Source organism: Harpia harpyja, chromosome 13 (genome assembly GCF_026419915.1).
Source record: "Harpia harpyja isolate bHarHar1 chromosome 13, bHarHar1 primary haplotype, whole genome shotgun sequence".
Taxonomy (NCBI): domain Eukaryota; kingdom Metazoa; phylum Chordata; class Aves; order Accipitriformes; family Accipitridae; genus Harpia; species Harpia harpyja.
Window position 1 is genome coordinate 964,408 of NC_068952.1, and position 16,882 is coordinate 981,289.

At 46.2% G+C, this 16,882-nt stretch overlaps 1 protein-coding gene across 4 annotated transcripts in view; it reads left to right on the forward strand.

Moving 5' to 3' along the window:
* ACSS1 (acyl-CoA synthetase short chain family member 1) overlaps window positions 1–16,882 on the forward strand; it is a 38,258-nt gene that overhangs the window by 16,427 nt on the left and 4,949 nt on the right. For 3 of the 4 annotated variants that reach the window (XM_052806752.1, XM_052806753.1, XM_052806754.1), the window contains 9 exons: window positions 2,650–2,802; window positions 4,469–4,616; window positions 4,915–5,052; window positions 5,630–5,722; window positions 10,276–10,388; window positions 11,307–11,433; window positions 13,112–13,239; window positions 14,725–14,788; window positions 15,357–15,475. In XM_052806752.1, coding sequence (XP_052662712.1) covers window positions 2,650–2,802; window positions 4,469–4,616; window positions 4,915–5,052; window positions 5,630–5,722; window positions 10,276–10,388; window positions 11,307–11,433; window positions 13,112–13,239; window positions 14,725–14,788; window positions 15,357–15,475 — 1,083 coding nt within the window. Of the gene's footprint in view, window positions 1–2,649; window positions 2,803–4,468; window positions 4,617–4,914; window positions 5,053–5,629; window positions 5,723–10,275; window positions 10,389–11,306; window positions 11,434–12,289; window positions 13,091–13,111; window positions 13,240–14,724; window positions 14,789–15,356; window positions 15,476–16,882 lie in introns of those variants that run through there. The other variant, XM_052806755.1, reaches the window with a different exon arrangement.

Sequence of the window (16,882 nt, forward strand, 5' to 3'; positions counted from 1 at the left end):
ATGGTGCACTAATAAATGTAGGGACCAGCTAACACAGACATCTTCGAGAGACCCGATGCAGGGCTGTTCAGAACATGTGCGTGAGAGTCTTGCTGAATGTGTAGATCATGCACACTCTGGTATTTGGCTTTGGTCTTTGATCTGCTGTAGGCTACACTGGGAATCGGCAGCCAAGGAAGATCAGGCAGCCTCCATACTTTCCTTGCGTATGTGTGCTGGGCTAAAAGCCTATGAAGCAGCGGCTGCACTGCAGCTTGGCACTCTAATGTAGCTGCACCAGACCTGCCAGCGATGACTAGCCTTTATGCTGCCTCTGGAACAGGTTTTCAGTGTGTGCTGCTCTTCCCGTGCTGCCACAGAATGCTGGTGGGCTAGTGGATACAGCTGTGTTGCAGTGACAGCATCTGTATGTCCCTGCAGGCACCTAGCTCTGCAGACACCCATTGGCACTCTGGATAACTCCTTTGAGGCCTAAGTGTTGGCTAGAGCATCTTTCTCCCCATCTGTGCCTTTTGGACTTGAGTTCTGCAGATGAAAAGGAGAAGCCCCTTATGGCATCTGGATCTTCATCCTCAAATGGATTGCCTGTATTTACAGTCTGCTAGGATTGTGAGTTGAAGCAGCTCAATCTGCGTCTGACTCATCTCAGCATGGGCAGGGGGTATGCTGCTCCATTTTAGTAGTCTTGCAAACAGTGCTGAGATTTAAGGAATGAGTGTTTCCTCAGACCCAGAGTGCACTGATACCATTGGTGGTGGTGTTATATACTGTGTTCAGACACTCCATTATGGTTTGTCATATGCACTCTCAGACTGGACACAGTTGAAAGGCAGTGCAGAAATAATCAAGTTCCTGGAGAAGCTTAATATAGCCTATGGGCAGTGTCGTGGTTACCACATGATGGGAGGACAGTGATGGCTTGGGAATATTTAGAACTTGTGCTTCCTGGGGAAGAAAACAACAGTTGTTCTAATTTGTTTAGCTGGTACACATGGGACTGCAGCCTAATGCAGAAGTAGTTTTATCAGTTTGCCGGCAGCAGTAAACAGAAACTACTCATTGTAATAATGCCTGGAAATCACCCGTGTGCAGCCAAGATAATTACTTAGGAGTCCCTGTGCTGGTCACATGAGATAGGAGCAACTACAAGGGTAAGTTAAACAGAGAAGGCAGGTTTTATTCGGAAATTGTTTTACTCTTTACTCCACAAAGCACATTCTGACGATGTTCCTTAGTCTGTAAACAGCCTGAGGTGCTTTGGTGATCCAAGAGCTGAGCTCAGCCTGTTGTCAGTTGTAGGGTGTGAAACATAAGAAGAATTAAACCATTAATGCTGTTAACTCTGACATTACTGATCTTTACAGCAGTTGTGCTTTCCAGATCTTGTGCAGTGGCTTACGGCAAAATTTAAGTTCATGTTGTAATGGAGAATATGAGAACTCCATCTTAGTTTCAAAAACTGGCAAGGCAGTCTCAATTAGCAGTGTTGAAATGTCACAATAAATACCTGAGATGAGCAGGAGTGCTGTAACTCAGAGGCTAAGAATTGCATCTGACCCTATCAGCTCTTCATATTTTATTAAGCTTTGTTTGTCAGACACTTTTAAACAACTGGACCTGCCGTTGGTGGTGTTCATTTGTAAATACAGCGTGTTTACAGTGTGTACTTGTAAAAAGGCAGTACCTAGACATTCCTTCAAAGAGCCACCTAATAACCCTTGCAGGAATCACTATTCATGTAGGACAGTACAGAGCTTGAGAGAACCAAGCCAGCTGTGCTTTTTTTACAGCCATATGTTGAGCATCTGGAACACACAATGATTATTTCAAGTTTGTACATGCATAAGAAAAATGTTCAACCTCGTCCTGAAAAATCTACGGTCTGGGCAGACAAGCCCTCTGCTGCTACAAGGTTCAGTGACCACAAGCATCTCTTTCAGACCACATTATTTCCCCTTCCTCTGCTGGACTGGGCACACAAGCTGGACCAAAAGTTTGCTCTGGCTTAGTAGGACATTGCATCCTTCCCTCCCATGGTTCTGATTGTAGGGGTGAGGAGAGGATCTCACCCACCTCGCCAAATGGAGTATGAGGAGAGTGACAGAGGCAGGAGAGTAAAGCACTCTCCTTCTCATGGGCAGGAGCAATTAGAATTTGAGGATCAAATGGACAGGACGGTCATCCACTGCTGGGGCCAGGGAGGGGAGAAGAACGCACAGTTTAACTGTAGCACTGCAGTTTTAAAAGGAAAAGGAAGGTCCTAAACAGTATCCAGTCAGCCTTGCTGCTGCTGTCAAGTGTGGTTCATGTTTGCAGTCACACTTTGGTTTTCTACCAGCAGCTTGCAAAGGCTTGAAATGTAAGCTATGACCTACCATTTTTGTCCTGAAATGTTATTTTATCTGGCCAATTCCCCTTGACTTCTGCATCTAGGAGAGGTATTGGTGGAAAGGCTAGGTGCTACGTGTCCACAGGAGCCTTTCCACAAGGTGAGCGCATATAACCTATGATACATCCATGGATGTTTGTGAGGGGGCAACAGCAACAGTGGTTCTTGTCTCTGGACGCTGCTGACATGCTTGGAGATGGAGTGTTGGTTGGCTCCATATAGCCAAAGTCTTTTTGTCATTACCACCTCTTTTTCCTTAGGAGATGGCCAAGGCAGCTTCTGTATGCACTCCAGAGAGTATGGACAGTGAAGACATGCTTTTCATGCTGTATACCTCGGGCAGCACTGGGAAACCCAAAGGAATTGTTCACACCCAGGCTGGATACCTGCTGTATGCTGCTCTCACGCACAAGGTAACTCAGCTGCATCCTCTGGAAGAGGTTCATTTACCTTCCGACAGTAGTAATGAGAGGGGCTTGGACTGGTGAGGTGTGCTGTATTCTGTGTTTGCTGTCCAGTTGGTTTATTGGGTGTAAACAAACTGACAAATATCTGAGAATGTGTAATTAATCTTCAGGATTTGTTCCTGGGGAATATAATACTATGCAAACCAGAGCCTAGAGTTATGAAGGGAGGGAAACTGCAGTGCTGCTACTTTTGCATTTAAAACATGCTAGTGTTGCAGGCCAGAATTTGTGGACATTAAAGTGATGCAGCTGAGGAGATTCTGGTAAGTATCTTACTGGCATCAGTAATGTGGATATTACCGTAGTATTTTGCAGTGGCATGCTGGCCTTTTTTATTTCAGAGAGGATCTGGACTCTTAAAACAACCTCTTTGCGTAGCACTTGTTGTCTGAAGATCGAAAATTACATTCATGCTCTGTGGTTGCACCTTTGCGCTGCTTTTCTATGTGATCTAGTCTAAATATTTTAACCTTCTTTCCCATGAAAAAAGAAAAAAAGTCAAGGCACTGCTTCTTGAAGCTTCTGGTCTGAGTTCTGGATATGAAAAGGTAACAGTGAAACACGGAGAGGACTGCGGTGAAAGATCTCCATCTGGCTTTAGGGGTATCACCCTGTTTGTCATCACACACAATTCAGGCAGAGGTTTTCTTTCTTTAGGCTGACACAGTTGAATTTGTAGAAGTGACAGTGTAATCTCCAAGGCATCTCTTTCTTAGTCCAGAAGGTAGGTCCTGCACCCTGGTGCAGACATGCAGGGAGACACGTGGTCCCTTTAGAGGTACTTCAGAGCCTGAGAGGGAAAGGCACTTGCAAAAGTAAGGTGAGAATTGGCTCTCCTAGGTAGAGGGATCAGCTGACCTGTGTGGCCTCTGTGGTCTTTGCACACTCGTGTGTGGCACTCGCCACACACTCATGGGGTTTTCTTTTAGTTCCGATCCACTTTCTTTCATTTAAAACATAAAGCTGACTCTGCTTTATGAGTCAGGACCTCTTCACCATATGGTAGAGGAGTTAGATTTACAATGGGAAGCATTTTCCATAACCAAGACAAGACAATGAGTTCTCCAAGATCTTTATCTTCAATTTGATGAGCAGGGAGAGCATAGCACCTGGAAAGCGATATACACTGGTAGAGAAGCTGAGCAGCTAAGAACATTTCTCAGAAAATGTTTCATGGGCACCTCTCAGTCTCTCCAGCTTTCTCATGTAAACCTGTTGATATTGGTGAAGGGTCTGAGCCTCCAAGGCCTGCAGCTTCCTGGCAGTTCAGGGTCAGCTGTCCCACGTGAACTGCCTGGAGTAGGCAACCTTAGGTATCCAGGGCTCTGGGCTTTGGTTGTAGCTTTGTTGCTCCAATCTGAGCAGCTGCTGGTACAGTCATGCTCCCTGTATGTTTGCAGAAACAGTCAGGAGCCTGGAAGCCCTGGTACTGGTCCCTCTGACTTGCTTCCTCACCTTGGGCTGGCCTTTGTGCTGCTCCGTCCTACGTGCCTGGCTCCATTTGCCCTGTGCACTCTCCTGCTCCCACTTGGATGTCCAGTCCAGCACCTTACCTTTAAGCTCTGTGCGCCTGCCAACAGAAAGTCAGCTGGCCTTACATTTATCTTTGCAGTATGTATTTGACTACCAGCAAGGCGATGTTTTTGGCTGTGTGGCTGACATTGGCTGGATCACGGGACATAGCTATGTTGTGTATGGACCACTCTGCAATGGAGCCACCTCTGTCCTGTTTGAAAGCACTCCAGTGTACCCTGACCCAGGTGAGGAAGTGGTGGGCAAAGGTTTGGCTAGACATGGCAGTGTGGCAAAGGAGATTTAGAAACCTGTCCAGTGTGACCTGCCTGCTCAAGGGAGGTAAGCTCCATTTCTTTGGAACTTGTGCCTATGACATTCAGGAACATCTGTGCATCCAGGGTGAAAAATAAAAGAAGTTGCCATTGGTTTTGCTCTGTACTCACAGTAGTCTTAGCTTTAGCTTTGGCCGTTAACCTTCCTGCTGAGTATTTGCAGTGGTACATCAGTACTAGACAGATAAAAAGCCTGTTTGTGATTTTGCAGGTCGTTACTGGGAAGTGGTACAAAGGTTGAAAATTAATCAGTTTTATGGAGCACCTACAGCTATACGCTTGCTGCTGAATTATGGAGAAGAGTGGGTGAAGAAATACGACAGATCGTCCTTGAGGACCTTGGGATCGGGTAAGGGGTGTGAAATCTTCATGTGAAAAAGACAAGGGGTTCTAGCTGGTGAAATGAAGGCACCAGAGGAGCTCAGCTGACCAGATGGGATGTGGTTAAAAACAGATGATAAAGCAGGCTCCCTGTCTGCTGAGATATTTTCTCAGCAGAAGGAGAAATAAACTGAAGTTGGGGCCGTTGAACCGTAGTGTGATTGCCTGTTTCCTAGCTTATTTTGCAGGATCACATTCTTTGCTAAAAAGATTTATCCAATGGTAAATGACATCACTTTGAATTTTACTGGTGTAGGTGACCCAAGCAGCATTTTCTTGCACTATTTAGGATTCTAGAGGTTCTTATATATGACCTGCATTGATTAGTTATTTTCAGTGATATTTATTGCTTGCCTTTTGGTCTTTCTGGAAAAAGTCAGTGCTCGGTTACATGAGTGCGTTGCAGTCCTTTGCACGTCCCAGCAAAAATGCTGTAAGCATTCTGCTTAAAGATCATGCATTCAGGGTGTTGCGCACCAAAAGGGAGAATGAACTGCCTGCAACCCCCTGAGTCTCAGGCTGCTTCCTTTCTTATTTTGGTCTAGTGGGAGAGCCCATCAACAATGAAGCTTGGCAGTGGTTCTACCATGTGGTGGGAGAAGGGCGCTGCACACTCGTGGACACATGGTGGCAGACAGGTAAAAGGCATCCTCGGGGAGCGTGGAGGGCCCTGACCATTGACAGGTTGTTGGTGGGTAGAGAAGGATTAATTCATTTCAATTCGACCCAACAAGTCTGTCAAAAAAACCCTCCTGGCATTTTGATCTGCTTTTGAAAGTCACTGGGGAGTTCAGCACATAATAGCAACGTAACAGCATATAAAAGCAATAGCAATGTTGTTTTTTTTCTTTTCCCCTGTAAATGTTCTTTGGTATTTTGAATGCTGGAAAATCTCAATTGGTTCTAGAAGCGGGAGGCAGAGATTGAATTTCTGGGCAAAGCTGGGAGTAGGCAGCTTGAATCGGAAACCTCATTTTCAATTATTTATTCGACTGTGCTGACCTTGACACGGTCTTAACATGAAAAGGCATTTATAGCACCATGTAGCCATAATCTGTACAAAGGTGTGCTTTCCCTTCCTGGGAGCGGTCAGAGGAGGATGGAAAACTAGGCTGTGTAGTCAAAGGGACCTTAGTGCAGCTGCTCTGGCAGATTGGAAGGGCGTGAGTGGAGGCTTGCTGGCCGTGCATCAGGTGGGTAGGGGACAGTGGCTGTCACCCAGCAGGGCTGCCTGGAAGCAGCTTCTCCCAGGAGTGAAGTAGTATGCTGTAGCTGCTTTGGCCCTGGACCTTTGATGCCTCAAAAAGTAGTGCGCTTCTGTTTTGGCAACAAGCTTGGCCCCGCTGTGTGCACCAGTTAAGGCTTGTTTTCCATTTACGACCTGCTGGACAGTGTGACTGGCTCTCATAGATCCCTGTCCAGCTGGAGCAGAGCTGGTCCCTGCCTCCTGCCCTCCCCAGCCGGCAGTGGAGAGAGGCCACAGCACTGCACTTCAGCTGGGGCTGTGCTGCCTGGTGGAGCCCTGCGCTTGAAGAAGTCCTGCAGGTCCTTCCCAGCTCCTTCCTCGGCACCCAGTCTTCTCTTCTGGGCACCAACATTCAAAAGCTGCTAAAGGTGTCTTGCAATATGTCCTTCTCAAGTCGTGAACCACAGTTTGCCACGGAGCCATGGACTTAAAGGATGCAGCACAGCTGCTGGCATTCTGCCTCTGCTGAAAAAAAAGCCATGCCTGCTCTTAAATTTCTAGCTGCTGTTGGGCAGAATATTCATTCCCTTTCCAGTCAAGCTGCTCCTGATTTCATTCTTATTTCTGCTAGCAGGCTTTCTCTTCAGGATCCCTGTGGCCCATCTCAATGTGATGAATTAGCTTCTGGCACACAACCAAGTTCCATTTAATCCAGACCAGACTTGCAGACTCTTCTTATTTTCAGATTTGAAATAAAACAAACTCAGAATTCAGAGCAGCAATGTTAAGTACTATCTACTTCAACTACTGGTCTCTTAAACCATCTGGGTTCTCACATGCTGAGCAGAGGGAAAGCTGACTGGCTAGGTGCTGTGTGCTTTCCTCCTCACTGCTCTGAAATAAAACACCATGGAGAAGCAATTGATTACTGTACAGTGACGGCATTGAGAAGAATCTTTTTTTGCCTTAACGGTTTTTTTGTTTGTTTGTCTTCAGTTAACTGGTGCATGCAGTGTGCAGGCAATGTCTTCTATTTCGTCTTAAGTACAGGGTTAGATCTTACATTAAACTGTATTTCTCCTGGGTTTTTGGAGCAACAACTGTCAGGTGAGAGGTTAAAGAACATTTTCTGGACAGTCTATAAGTGCAGAGTGCTTGATTTTACCTTGATCCAGGCATAGTTTTGCAGGTAAACAGTTAGCAGCTCCTGGAAGCATAATATAATGATAAATATTCATGAAATTGATTTTGTTAGAAAGTAGAATCAGTCTTTCTCCACAGTTGATGCTTCCAATGAAGGGGAAGCCAAATTAATCTTGGAAACATTATATACACCATTTGAATATAAAGGGAGTGTGGAAGGAGATCATAGAAACAGTTTGATGGATGCTGGTTGTGGTCCTGCAGTGTCACCTCTTGTACACAGTTTTGATATAGCTTGTTAATTGTACTGTTTTATGCAGTGTCCTCTGTGGTGTGTTGCTCTCCGAAGCAGCAACGTGATGCCAGCTAATAAAGCCTGGTAGGCGTAAAGATCAGCAAATGGCAATTTAAGAATCCACTTGAATGTCTTTGGCTGAGCAAATGAGTGAGATAGCAATTACGAGAAGCAATTTAAGTAGTGTGGTATGTGCAGATGAGAGAGATGAAAAATTCCGATGGCTCTTACTGTTAAAATATTGGGTAGTGCTGTGCTATGATTAACAGTAATAGAACCAAAGCTGTGTTTGAGTTTCAGGGGTAGTTCTTTCTTCACAGTGCAGAAGAGACACTAGGTATTTTTACTTTTGTCGTTGGTTTTATAAAAAAAGTACAGCTGTTGCATGCAGCTGTGAACAAAAACTGGTTTTGAAAGACATCTCTGAATAGGCCCCGGAAGCTTTTGTTGTTGGCATCATCTTACAGCAATTTAAACTGGGCTGGTGCTTCTGAGATGGATTCTCCCCGAAGTAGTCAGTCCAATCTATCTGTGATGGTGAAGACAATGGTGGCAGAGAGTACGTGCTCCAGTCTGCTGCCAGAGGTGATTTACCCATGGCAGAGGGGAGCCTGTTTTGATGCATCACCCTCCCTGCTCAGACTCTGCTGTCCTTGCTTAAAATCTGTGTGGATTTGCGCTACGGTGACAGCATGGGCACAGGTAATGTGGAAGCACAGCTTTTCTTCTGCCAGCTATGTCTCTTAACAAGACAGACTTCATAAGGGCAGGGTAGAGCCTAGAAGTCTTGCTAGCTGTTATGCCAGTGGCTAAAATTGGTACTTTCAAACCAGTTTAAAATAGGTCTTTACCATGCAAATAATTTTTAAAGCACCCTTGCCACCATGCAGCTCTCTCTGGAATGTGACTTTACTGCCTTGTGTGCAGGATGTGTAGGATGTGGCAAAACCCATGTTGAAACGTAGCTTGCAGTGTTGTATTCAGAATGAGTACTGGCTTAGGAAGAGTAACCATCAGTTTAATCAGGTTCCCTGCTCTGATGCGGATTTGGTCTGTGCAAACAGAGAACAGCAGGTGTCTGGGGTGCTTTTTTCTTTTTCTGATAAAATTCAAGATGACCCTTTCAAAATAAACAGAAACATGTGAAGTAGATGCATGCCCATCAATGAAATGTGAAATAATTTTATGTATAAGCCACATGTGAAACTTTTCTGCAAGTCTGGAGCTTAGGGTTCCTCAGAGACTCTTCCTCATAGCTACATCAGGGCACCTGGATGCAAATTCAGGGTCAAAAATCAGCTTTTTCCAACCCATGGTTTCAGTTTTCACAACCTCAGCAAAGCCGATAGAGGAATGCACTCTCCACATGGCAGGACATACCTTTATTTATAGAGCTGTATTTTTAAAAGCCTAATGCTCCTTTCTTTTTGTTTGTCTCTTGTGTTTCTGAATTAGTTTTAGAACAGAAAAGATCTGATTAAGGTTGGAATCTGATTTAATGTTCATCCCAGCAGGAATGAAAAAGGGTGATTAAAAGGTTCCATTTTGAACAGAAAATAAGCACAACCTGCCTGTAAGGGGTGGGTTAATCTCATACTTTGTAGTAATAGTAATTCAGACTCCTGAAGTGCTTTTCATGCTAACCTTAGACAGCGGTAAAAACAGCACCGGAAGATAAATCTCCTGACATGATTATACTTTCCCTGTCAAATCACTTCTGGGGTAGGAAATGGGGCTGGTAAGTACTGCCCCCCGCCACCAGGCAGCCCTGTTAGCGTGAGAAGGACCTGCAAGGGTGTAAGTATGCGTTAGAGCTGCCCATGTTCATTGCTGGTTGGTAGCTGGGGGAATGGGTTTATCTGTGAGCTGACATAGGGCCAGATGTAGGGAACAGAGCGTGTGGGCTGAATCAGTGGGGTATTCCCTGTGCCTGATGGATTTGCCACGGACGGGAGTGTGGGAAGGCTGCTGAACGCACACGTCGTGGCTGCTGCTGCAGGGTCTGCAGGCCGTCTGGTGCAAAGGCAGCCACTGTAGAACCACGTACTGCTCTCCTCTGAGCCTTTGAAGAGCTAAGCTGGACGTCGGCGATCCTGATGCTCTGGAGCTGCTCTTCCCCTGAGGCGGGTGCTTGGCCACACTCTGGTTTGTCACTGGTGTACACGGGGCAGTGATTTCTGCAGCCAGCACTGAATGAGGCACCATGCAAACAGGGAGTAGGAGTAGCTCTTGATCCGAGCTCACCAGGGGGGACCTGCCTGCAGCTCTCCGCTGTCTACCTGCTGCAATGTCCCCTGTAGACAGAAGGGGCCTTGGTGGTGTCATCCTGGCTTGCCAGACATTTTTTTGTTGAAGACTTTCTTGTATTCACAAAGAGCTCTTGGTTTATCAGGTCTGTGCTGCTTTCAGATGGCTGTGCTACTTGGTGTTGCGTAATTCCTTCCCAGTGGCTTTTTCTTGCAAGGTGGCTTCGCTATTCTTTTCTTTAACTAAGAAGAGCTGGCATTTGCTTTCATCCAGCGTTGGATGGACCCCACATATTTTGTTTTTCATTATTCTTCTTCCAGAAACTGGTGGCATCTGCATTGCCCCACGGCCTTCAGAGGAGAAAGCTGAGATCGTTCCAGCTATGGCTATGAGACCTTTCTTTGGGATTGTGCCCGTGCTGATGGATGAGAATGTGAGTTGAGGCTGTGCTGGGTGCCCAACAGAGAAGCTGGTGTGTGTTTCTGCCTTAATCACCTTTCTGATGGCTGAGGAGCAGGATCCGGAAAGATGTTTGTTCCTCCATTAAAGTGGTAGAATAGATGAGCAATTTATGTATTGAGCATATCTCAAATATCTGTACAGATTGCCAGCTAGGCATTGCAAGCTGACTGCAAATCTCTAGAGGAGTGTTTGCATTTTCAGCATCACTTTTATGGTCTTACACTGCTTCTGATTAAGAGCTGCGGCCTCCATTTATGAGAGAAGTCAGAAGTCACACAGCTCCTGGGAACCAGGGAGCTGAACAGTTGGAGCAGTGCATGCAACATCCAGTGACGTGGCAAGACTGGAGCAGCCAACAGGACTGGTGGAGGTTTCCAAGAGAAATGCAAGGCATGAGGCCCTGCAACTGTGTGTGTCTGTGAGAAAACTGGTGCTGGTCTGTGAAGCTGTGCGGAGCGATCCCCATCTGCACTCCGGCGCTCTGTTGAACAGTAAAGCATGTAATCTCTTCCAAAGAGAGTTTGGTAAGGGAATGTGGCAGTTAACAAAAGTGAAAGTGGAAGGCAGGGGTCCAGGCATTTCCCTGCTAGCCTCATCCCAGGCATCCTCTGGCTGCTTGGCACATCTTTGCTGGCATTGCCCTCTGGAGAATCACAGGACTCACTTTTCTTTTAGTCTTACCTGCTGTGCTGCTGGCCTGAAGGGGTGAGGAAGGCATGATACAGACAGTGCAGAGTAGCCACGAGTGGATTCATTTTCTTCACCTGTGGCCCTCCACTAGCAGTCTGCAGTGAGCAACAGTGTGACTCTTGCCAGGTCAATGACACAGAAGCCCTTACCATTCCTATTTTGTTCACCTGATCGTCCTTCCTTGTGCTTGAACCTGCAGGGAAAGGTTATAGAAGGCAATGATGTGTCCGGTGCGCTCTGCATTGCCCAGCCATGGCCTGGCATGGCAAGAACAGTCTATGGAGATCACCAGCGATTTGTTGATGCCTATTTCAAAGCCTACCCAGGTAAGGAAAGTGCCAAGGGAAGGCAGTTTGCACTGCAGTATAAGCACACTGAACATTTTCAGCAGCGTTTTGTGATATTTCTGTACCAGCCAGATCTTGGTTGCTTGGGGTTGTGTGTCACATGTTGCAAGCATGCCCTAATGGTCCTAAATAGTGTTGACCTTTCTAGCTGTCAAAAGGGAACGTATTTTGTAGAAAATTTTAATGCCCAAATTTTATAGTCCAAATACCTTTTCTTTGGGGCCATTTGTGTCTCACTTGGAAGTAGGCATATTGGATGGGAAAGTACCTGCTGCGTCACTGAATCTCAACCCTGCTGTCACAGACTGTATTACATCCTTCCTTTTTAAAACATGGTCAAGTTGTATCTGGCAAGTAATTAGAAGTGGCAGGGAAACATTTTTTGTAGGAGATGGGACAAGACTACTGTCTTCACTCAGGGGAGCAACTGAAAGGGATTTGAAAGCTACAAAGTAGACAACAGTTAGAGAGACAATCCTGCAAATTGTACAAAATGAGTTGGAAAATAAGAATGAGAAACTGGTAGAAGAAATTGAATGAGCCCATAGTCCCTTATTACTGACTACATGTTCGCATCTGAAATCTTGTTGATATTTAGTTGATAGTTGTTTAATTGATTTGGAAGGGCAGGAGGCATGACTGGAAGTCCATTAATTGGCCAATAATGGGTCTGGCAAAAACCACCTTCAGATTCACAGCACAAGCTGCCTGCTGCTGCTTAGAAGTGCCACAATTCAGATGCGGACATGGCTTTGATGAAGAGCCAACACAATCTGTGTCACCAGATGTGTCCTCAGTGACACTGGAGTTTCCTGGAACCACTATTTTTTTTCAGTTTCCGTCAAATGTTTTAGACCCTCCAAACACCATGCTTATCATGGCGGGGGGGGGGTGTGTGTCAGCTAATCTGATAGCAATGTTTCTGCGATGCTTATATGCTGGAGAGGGACTGTTATCTGAGATCTGAATCTTTGTTAGCCAGGAAGGAAAATGGCTTTTCATCCATCCCAGTGTAAGTGATTAAAAAAATTGGCAGTGTTCCCATGTACAAAATGTAATAGAACCGTTCTTTTTCAGCTGAACAGTTGTAGTTTTCCATGAGTGGTGAGGTGTAGCTAGCAGCAGACCTGAGTTTGACCAATAGCCTACAGCATGATGGCAAATGGCATTTGAAGTGGTTTTATCTTAGTGCTGTATGCACCAGGCCTGAACCCACAGTTGCTGTGCAGCTGTAGGCCTGTAAAGCCTAGGGAGATCAGAGAGCCCCCCTTGGTTTTGGAAATCCAACAAACCATCACTGTGTTGTATTGCTGGACTTGGTTTTACTACAGGGACGTCAGCCACTGGTTACTGCCGATTGCCTGCAGTGATTTTGCCCATCTTGGCAAAGATCTAAGCTCCGCTGTCTTGGTGCTGCTCAGGTGCTTACTAGGAGCCAGCACAGCCCAGGCAGAGCAGACGAAGGTTGGGGATGACAGGGAGAAGTGGGAAATGGTGTGTGGCAGGTCACACAGCTGTAAGCTTAGGAGTCCCTGTGAGCTGTCTGATCCACCCTAACCTGTTTGCCATCCCGGAGCATAGTCTGTTCTGCATCAGAGCCCAAAGCAATAGGCTGGCAGACTTCCTGCTGCTGACTACCCGCGTGTCTTTGCTGTAGGTTACTACTTCACAGGGGATGGTGCTTACAGGACCAAGAAAGGCTATTACCAGATAACGGGGCGCATGGATGATGTCATTAACATCAGCGGACACAGGCTTGGGACGGCAGAGATAGAAGACGCAATGGTAAGTTCCAAGCAGGTAGAGGTCCCTTGACAGGGCATTATCTGTGGGGCAAGGTGGTGCTTTCAAAGAAGCTTTGTGAATTTAAACAAGCACAGGGTCTCTTGCCTTCAAACCCTTGCATACACACAGCTTGATGCACAGCAAATGTGCAAAAGGAGACAGCTCCCTTATTAACGAGACAAAGAAGAGGAGTCACACTGTGGGCAGTCCATGGAGTTGAACTGTCAGAGCTGTGTTTCCTCTCAGTGACATTGTACTGTTGCAGCTGTAATTTTGGATGCTGGTGGAGTCTCCATAAGGGATTGTCTCTCCTGTTTTTTCCTTCCCCTCTGCTAACATCTAACCTCTCCTTCCCAAATCTGTGGCTCTTGCTCATCCAAACTAGCTGAGTATGGGTGAGAATTCAGCAGTGTTAAATATGAAGCAACCTTGATTCATGTCAGCTGCAAAGCTAGCCTGTCATTTTGAGAGAAAATAATATTAGCACAGGGAATTGAAAACAAAAAGTCCTCAGAGCATTTATCTGCAAAGCTTGACCTGAATATTTATTTTATATTATGTGTCTTGCCTGCAAATGGCGCTTAAATGTGACATTTGATAAACCTGAGCTGTGTTCGCATAGCACACAGGATCCTTCTTTCTCCTCTGTGAGTAATTTTTTTGTCTGTGTGGGTTTCTGATTATAGATATAGGATCCAGTTCCTCTCCTGCTCTATGTATGTGTATGCATGTGTATATGCAAATATATTTATATGCTTAGATTGCTCTGTGATGTTTTCTTTCATATTTTAATCTAATTTAAGATAGTGTAATCCAGTCTTTGGTGTGGGATTCAGATCTGCGATTTCTTGCGGTCTGTACACCCAAATTGTCGTCTTACTGCAGAAGAACGTTAAATTAAACTGAAGTGTGACAGAATAAATCATTGTTGTGTAGTATAATAAAAATATGCATTCAGCAAAACAACCCTTCCCCCCTTCTGGGAAGATAAAGAAGCCTGATTCTTTCTGCCTTCTGGTGTGCTTTGGGCACTTATAAACACCAGTCAAATGTGGACTGTGATGTTGGCAGCTTCACTTTTGCTCTGCTGGCAACAGTTCCCTGTGTCACAGAGCAATGCAGGACTGGTTTTGCTTTTGATTTGGCCATGGCCAGTCACCAGTTGGGACCATAGCCATGCACACACAAAAGCACAGACAAAGAAAGAGAAAGGAGGTTTCCAGCTGGTGCAAATTCAGCTTGGTGTGCAGTGGGCTTAGTGGTGTATGTAAGAGTACTTATTTGTTTGTTTAAAAGCAGGGCCAATCCAGTGAGTAAATGCTACTCCCAGAGATGTCCAGCTTTCCTGTTGTGCTTTCAGCAGGATCTGCCAAGGGGAGGGTGAGATATGGCAAGGTGTTTTGTTCCTAGAGCAACCGGCGCAAACTCTGCAAGGCTTGAAGCAGTTGTTACGCTCTGTGTATTTTTGTTTCACTTTTTGTGAAGGCTGATCACCCTGAGGTCCCTGAGACAGCTGTGATTGGGTATCCACACAAGATCAAAGGAGAAGGTATGTGAAAAGCAGTGTCCTGACATGACATCTACATACGTTTTCCTTAATTTCTAACCTGGGCTGCGTGTCAGGAGGTGCCTAGGGAATGGGAGGGCAGTTATCTGTAGGTTGACTGGCATTTCAGCCCTAAGAGGCAAAGACAGCCATGAAAATAACTGCATGTTCCTAAGCTGGGTGCAGGTGTTACTCCTTAAGCTGTTTTCACACACAGTGTTTCCATATGTGGTAGAGCTTCCTTTAAAAGGATTGTGCTCAGAGATGTCCTTTGAACAGAATGGGAATAGCTGATTTGCATTGGCCAGCTTTTGATCCCAATGACACTTTGGTAATTTATGTTGAGTTGTCATTGTCACTGAGATCAGTCTGGTCCATAGATGCCAAGACAAGGCTGGGCCATCATTTCAGGGCTGGAGTCTGACTCCCGTTTGTAAACAGGATTCTTGGCAGTCCCTAGATTGCGCATAGGAATGATTTGAAACCTGCCTTGGCATTTGAATGAGCATCCCTGGTCTTGCTGGCCAGGATCTAATATGAGGTACGTGGCTTCTGCTCATTTGTCTTCCAGGTGCCTTTGCTTTCATAGTGCTAAAGGAGCAGACAGCTCATATAGACCGTGTCAAAGAAGAGCTCAGAACCATAGTGGCTTCCAAGATAGCAAAATACGCTGTGCCTGACCACATTCTGGTAAGTGGGAGACTGTAACTGGTGCCAGGAGCAGGAATGGTCACATTGAGCAAGCCTCACCTTCCTGCCTGGAGTGCTGCTGTTGTCCCTCTCCGGCAGGACAAAGCAGCAGGAAAACAGAACTAGCTGGAGGGATCTCTAGGTAGGGAAGGGCAGGTGCAGTGGTCTGCATGTGCTCCTTCTCCATGCCTGAGGATCAGCAGTGACCCAGACGGTGGCTGGGATATTACAGCTACTCCAGCCTGCAGAGCAGCTTCTCAGTGGGGCTGTTACAGAGTGTGTTTTAGAGCTACCCTGAGGCTTCTGTATTTGGGTCAAGTGCTGAACAACCCTTTAAATGGGATGCACAGCGTGTTGAGAGCACCATGTTTGGCAAGAGCTCTGGCAGAGGGGAACCCCAGGCCCACCCTGTGCCTCAAGATGCACTTGATGTCCCTGTTCACCATGCAACAGCATTACTGCTCCATACAGCTCTTGCCCTCAGCTAACCCCTTGCTGAAGCAATGTAGCACTGCTCTCTGTGGCCCTGTGCAATGGATCAGATAAAACCCCACCAAACTGTAGACAGATGCTACAATCTTCAGTGTCACTGAGAGGCAGAGTGACACTTTCCACTGCCCAGCTATTTTGCGTTGGTAATTAGCATCAACCCCAAATCTCAAAGAACTGGCTGTTTCTGTTGAATAACTGACAGCTGTTCAGCCTGAACCTGGAGCGCTGATGAACTCCAGGCTTTCTTTCAAGTCTCCTCACCTTTCAGCAGCTCCCTTTGTGTGTTTGGGGAGAGTGCACAAAGCTGCCCCTTAGCTGCCCCCCAAGGCCCACCTGCATCCATTCCACTCTCTGCTTGGAGGCAGTGACCAGACCGCTTCTTTGAGGGACTCTGCTTTAGCCATGTGCTTGGAAGGTGGACACCAAGACACGGGTTACAGAATACAACAGGAGCAGGCAAGGGTGGCTCATTCAACTTGGAACAGCCCAGGACATCTTCAGTGGATTGGAGGAGCTTCCAGAACTTGCAGGTTTGCAAGGAAACACCTCTGTTTCCCTGTGTTTGGGGCTAGTCCCGCAGGGAAGTCCTACAATTCCTTCCTTGCATGTTAGTTAATGCTTTGGAGTTTTGTAGCCTACTGGCCTGATAATGTAGCAAAATGAGACCTGCTAGCATCTCTGTTCAGTGCCTGAGAACTCGACCAGGCTGAAGTTTACGCTGAATCTTTTGAATCTGCTGCTAAGTCCTTTGCAGGAAGTGTACCCAAGACATTTAACATTCTTCTGATTATGAAGGAAGGCGTGTAGGCTGACAGATATAATCAGGCAAAGAGAAACATAAGCAGACAGGTGTTATCCCTTGAGTAGGAGACCCTGTAACTGGTGTGCAGTATCGTGTGCTTTATATTCCTGCCC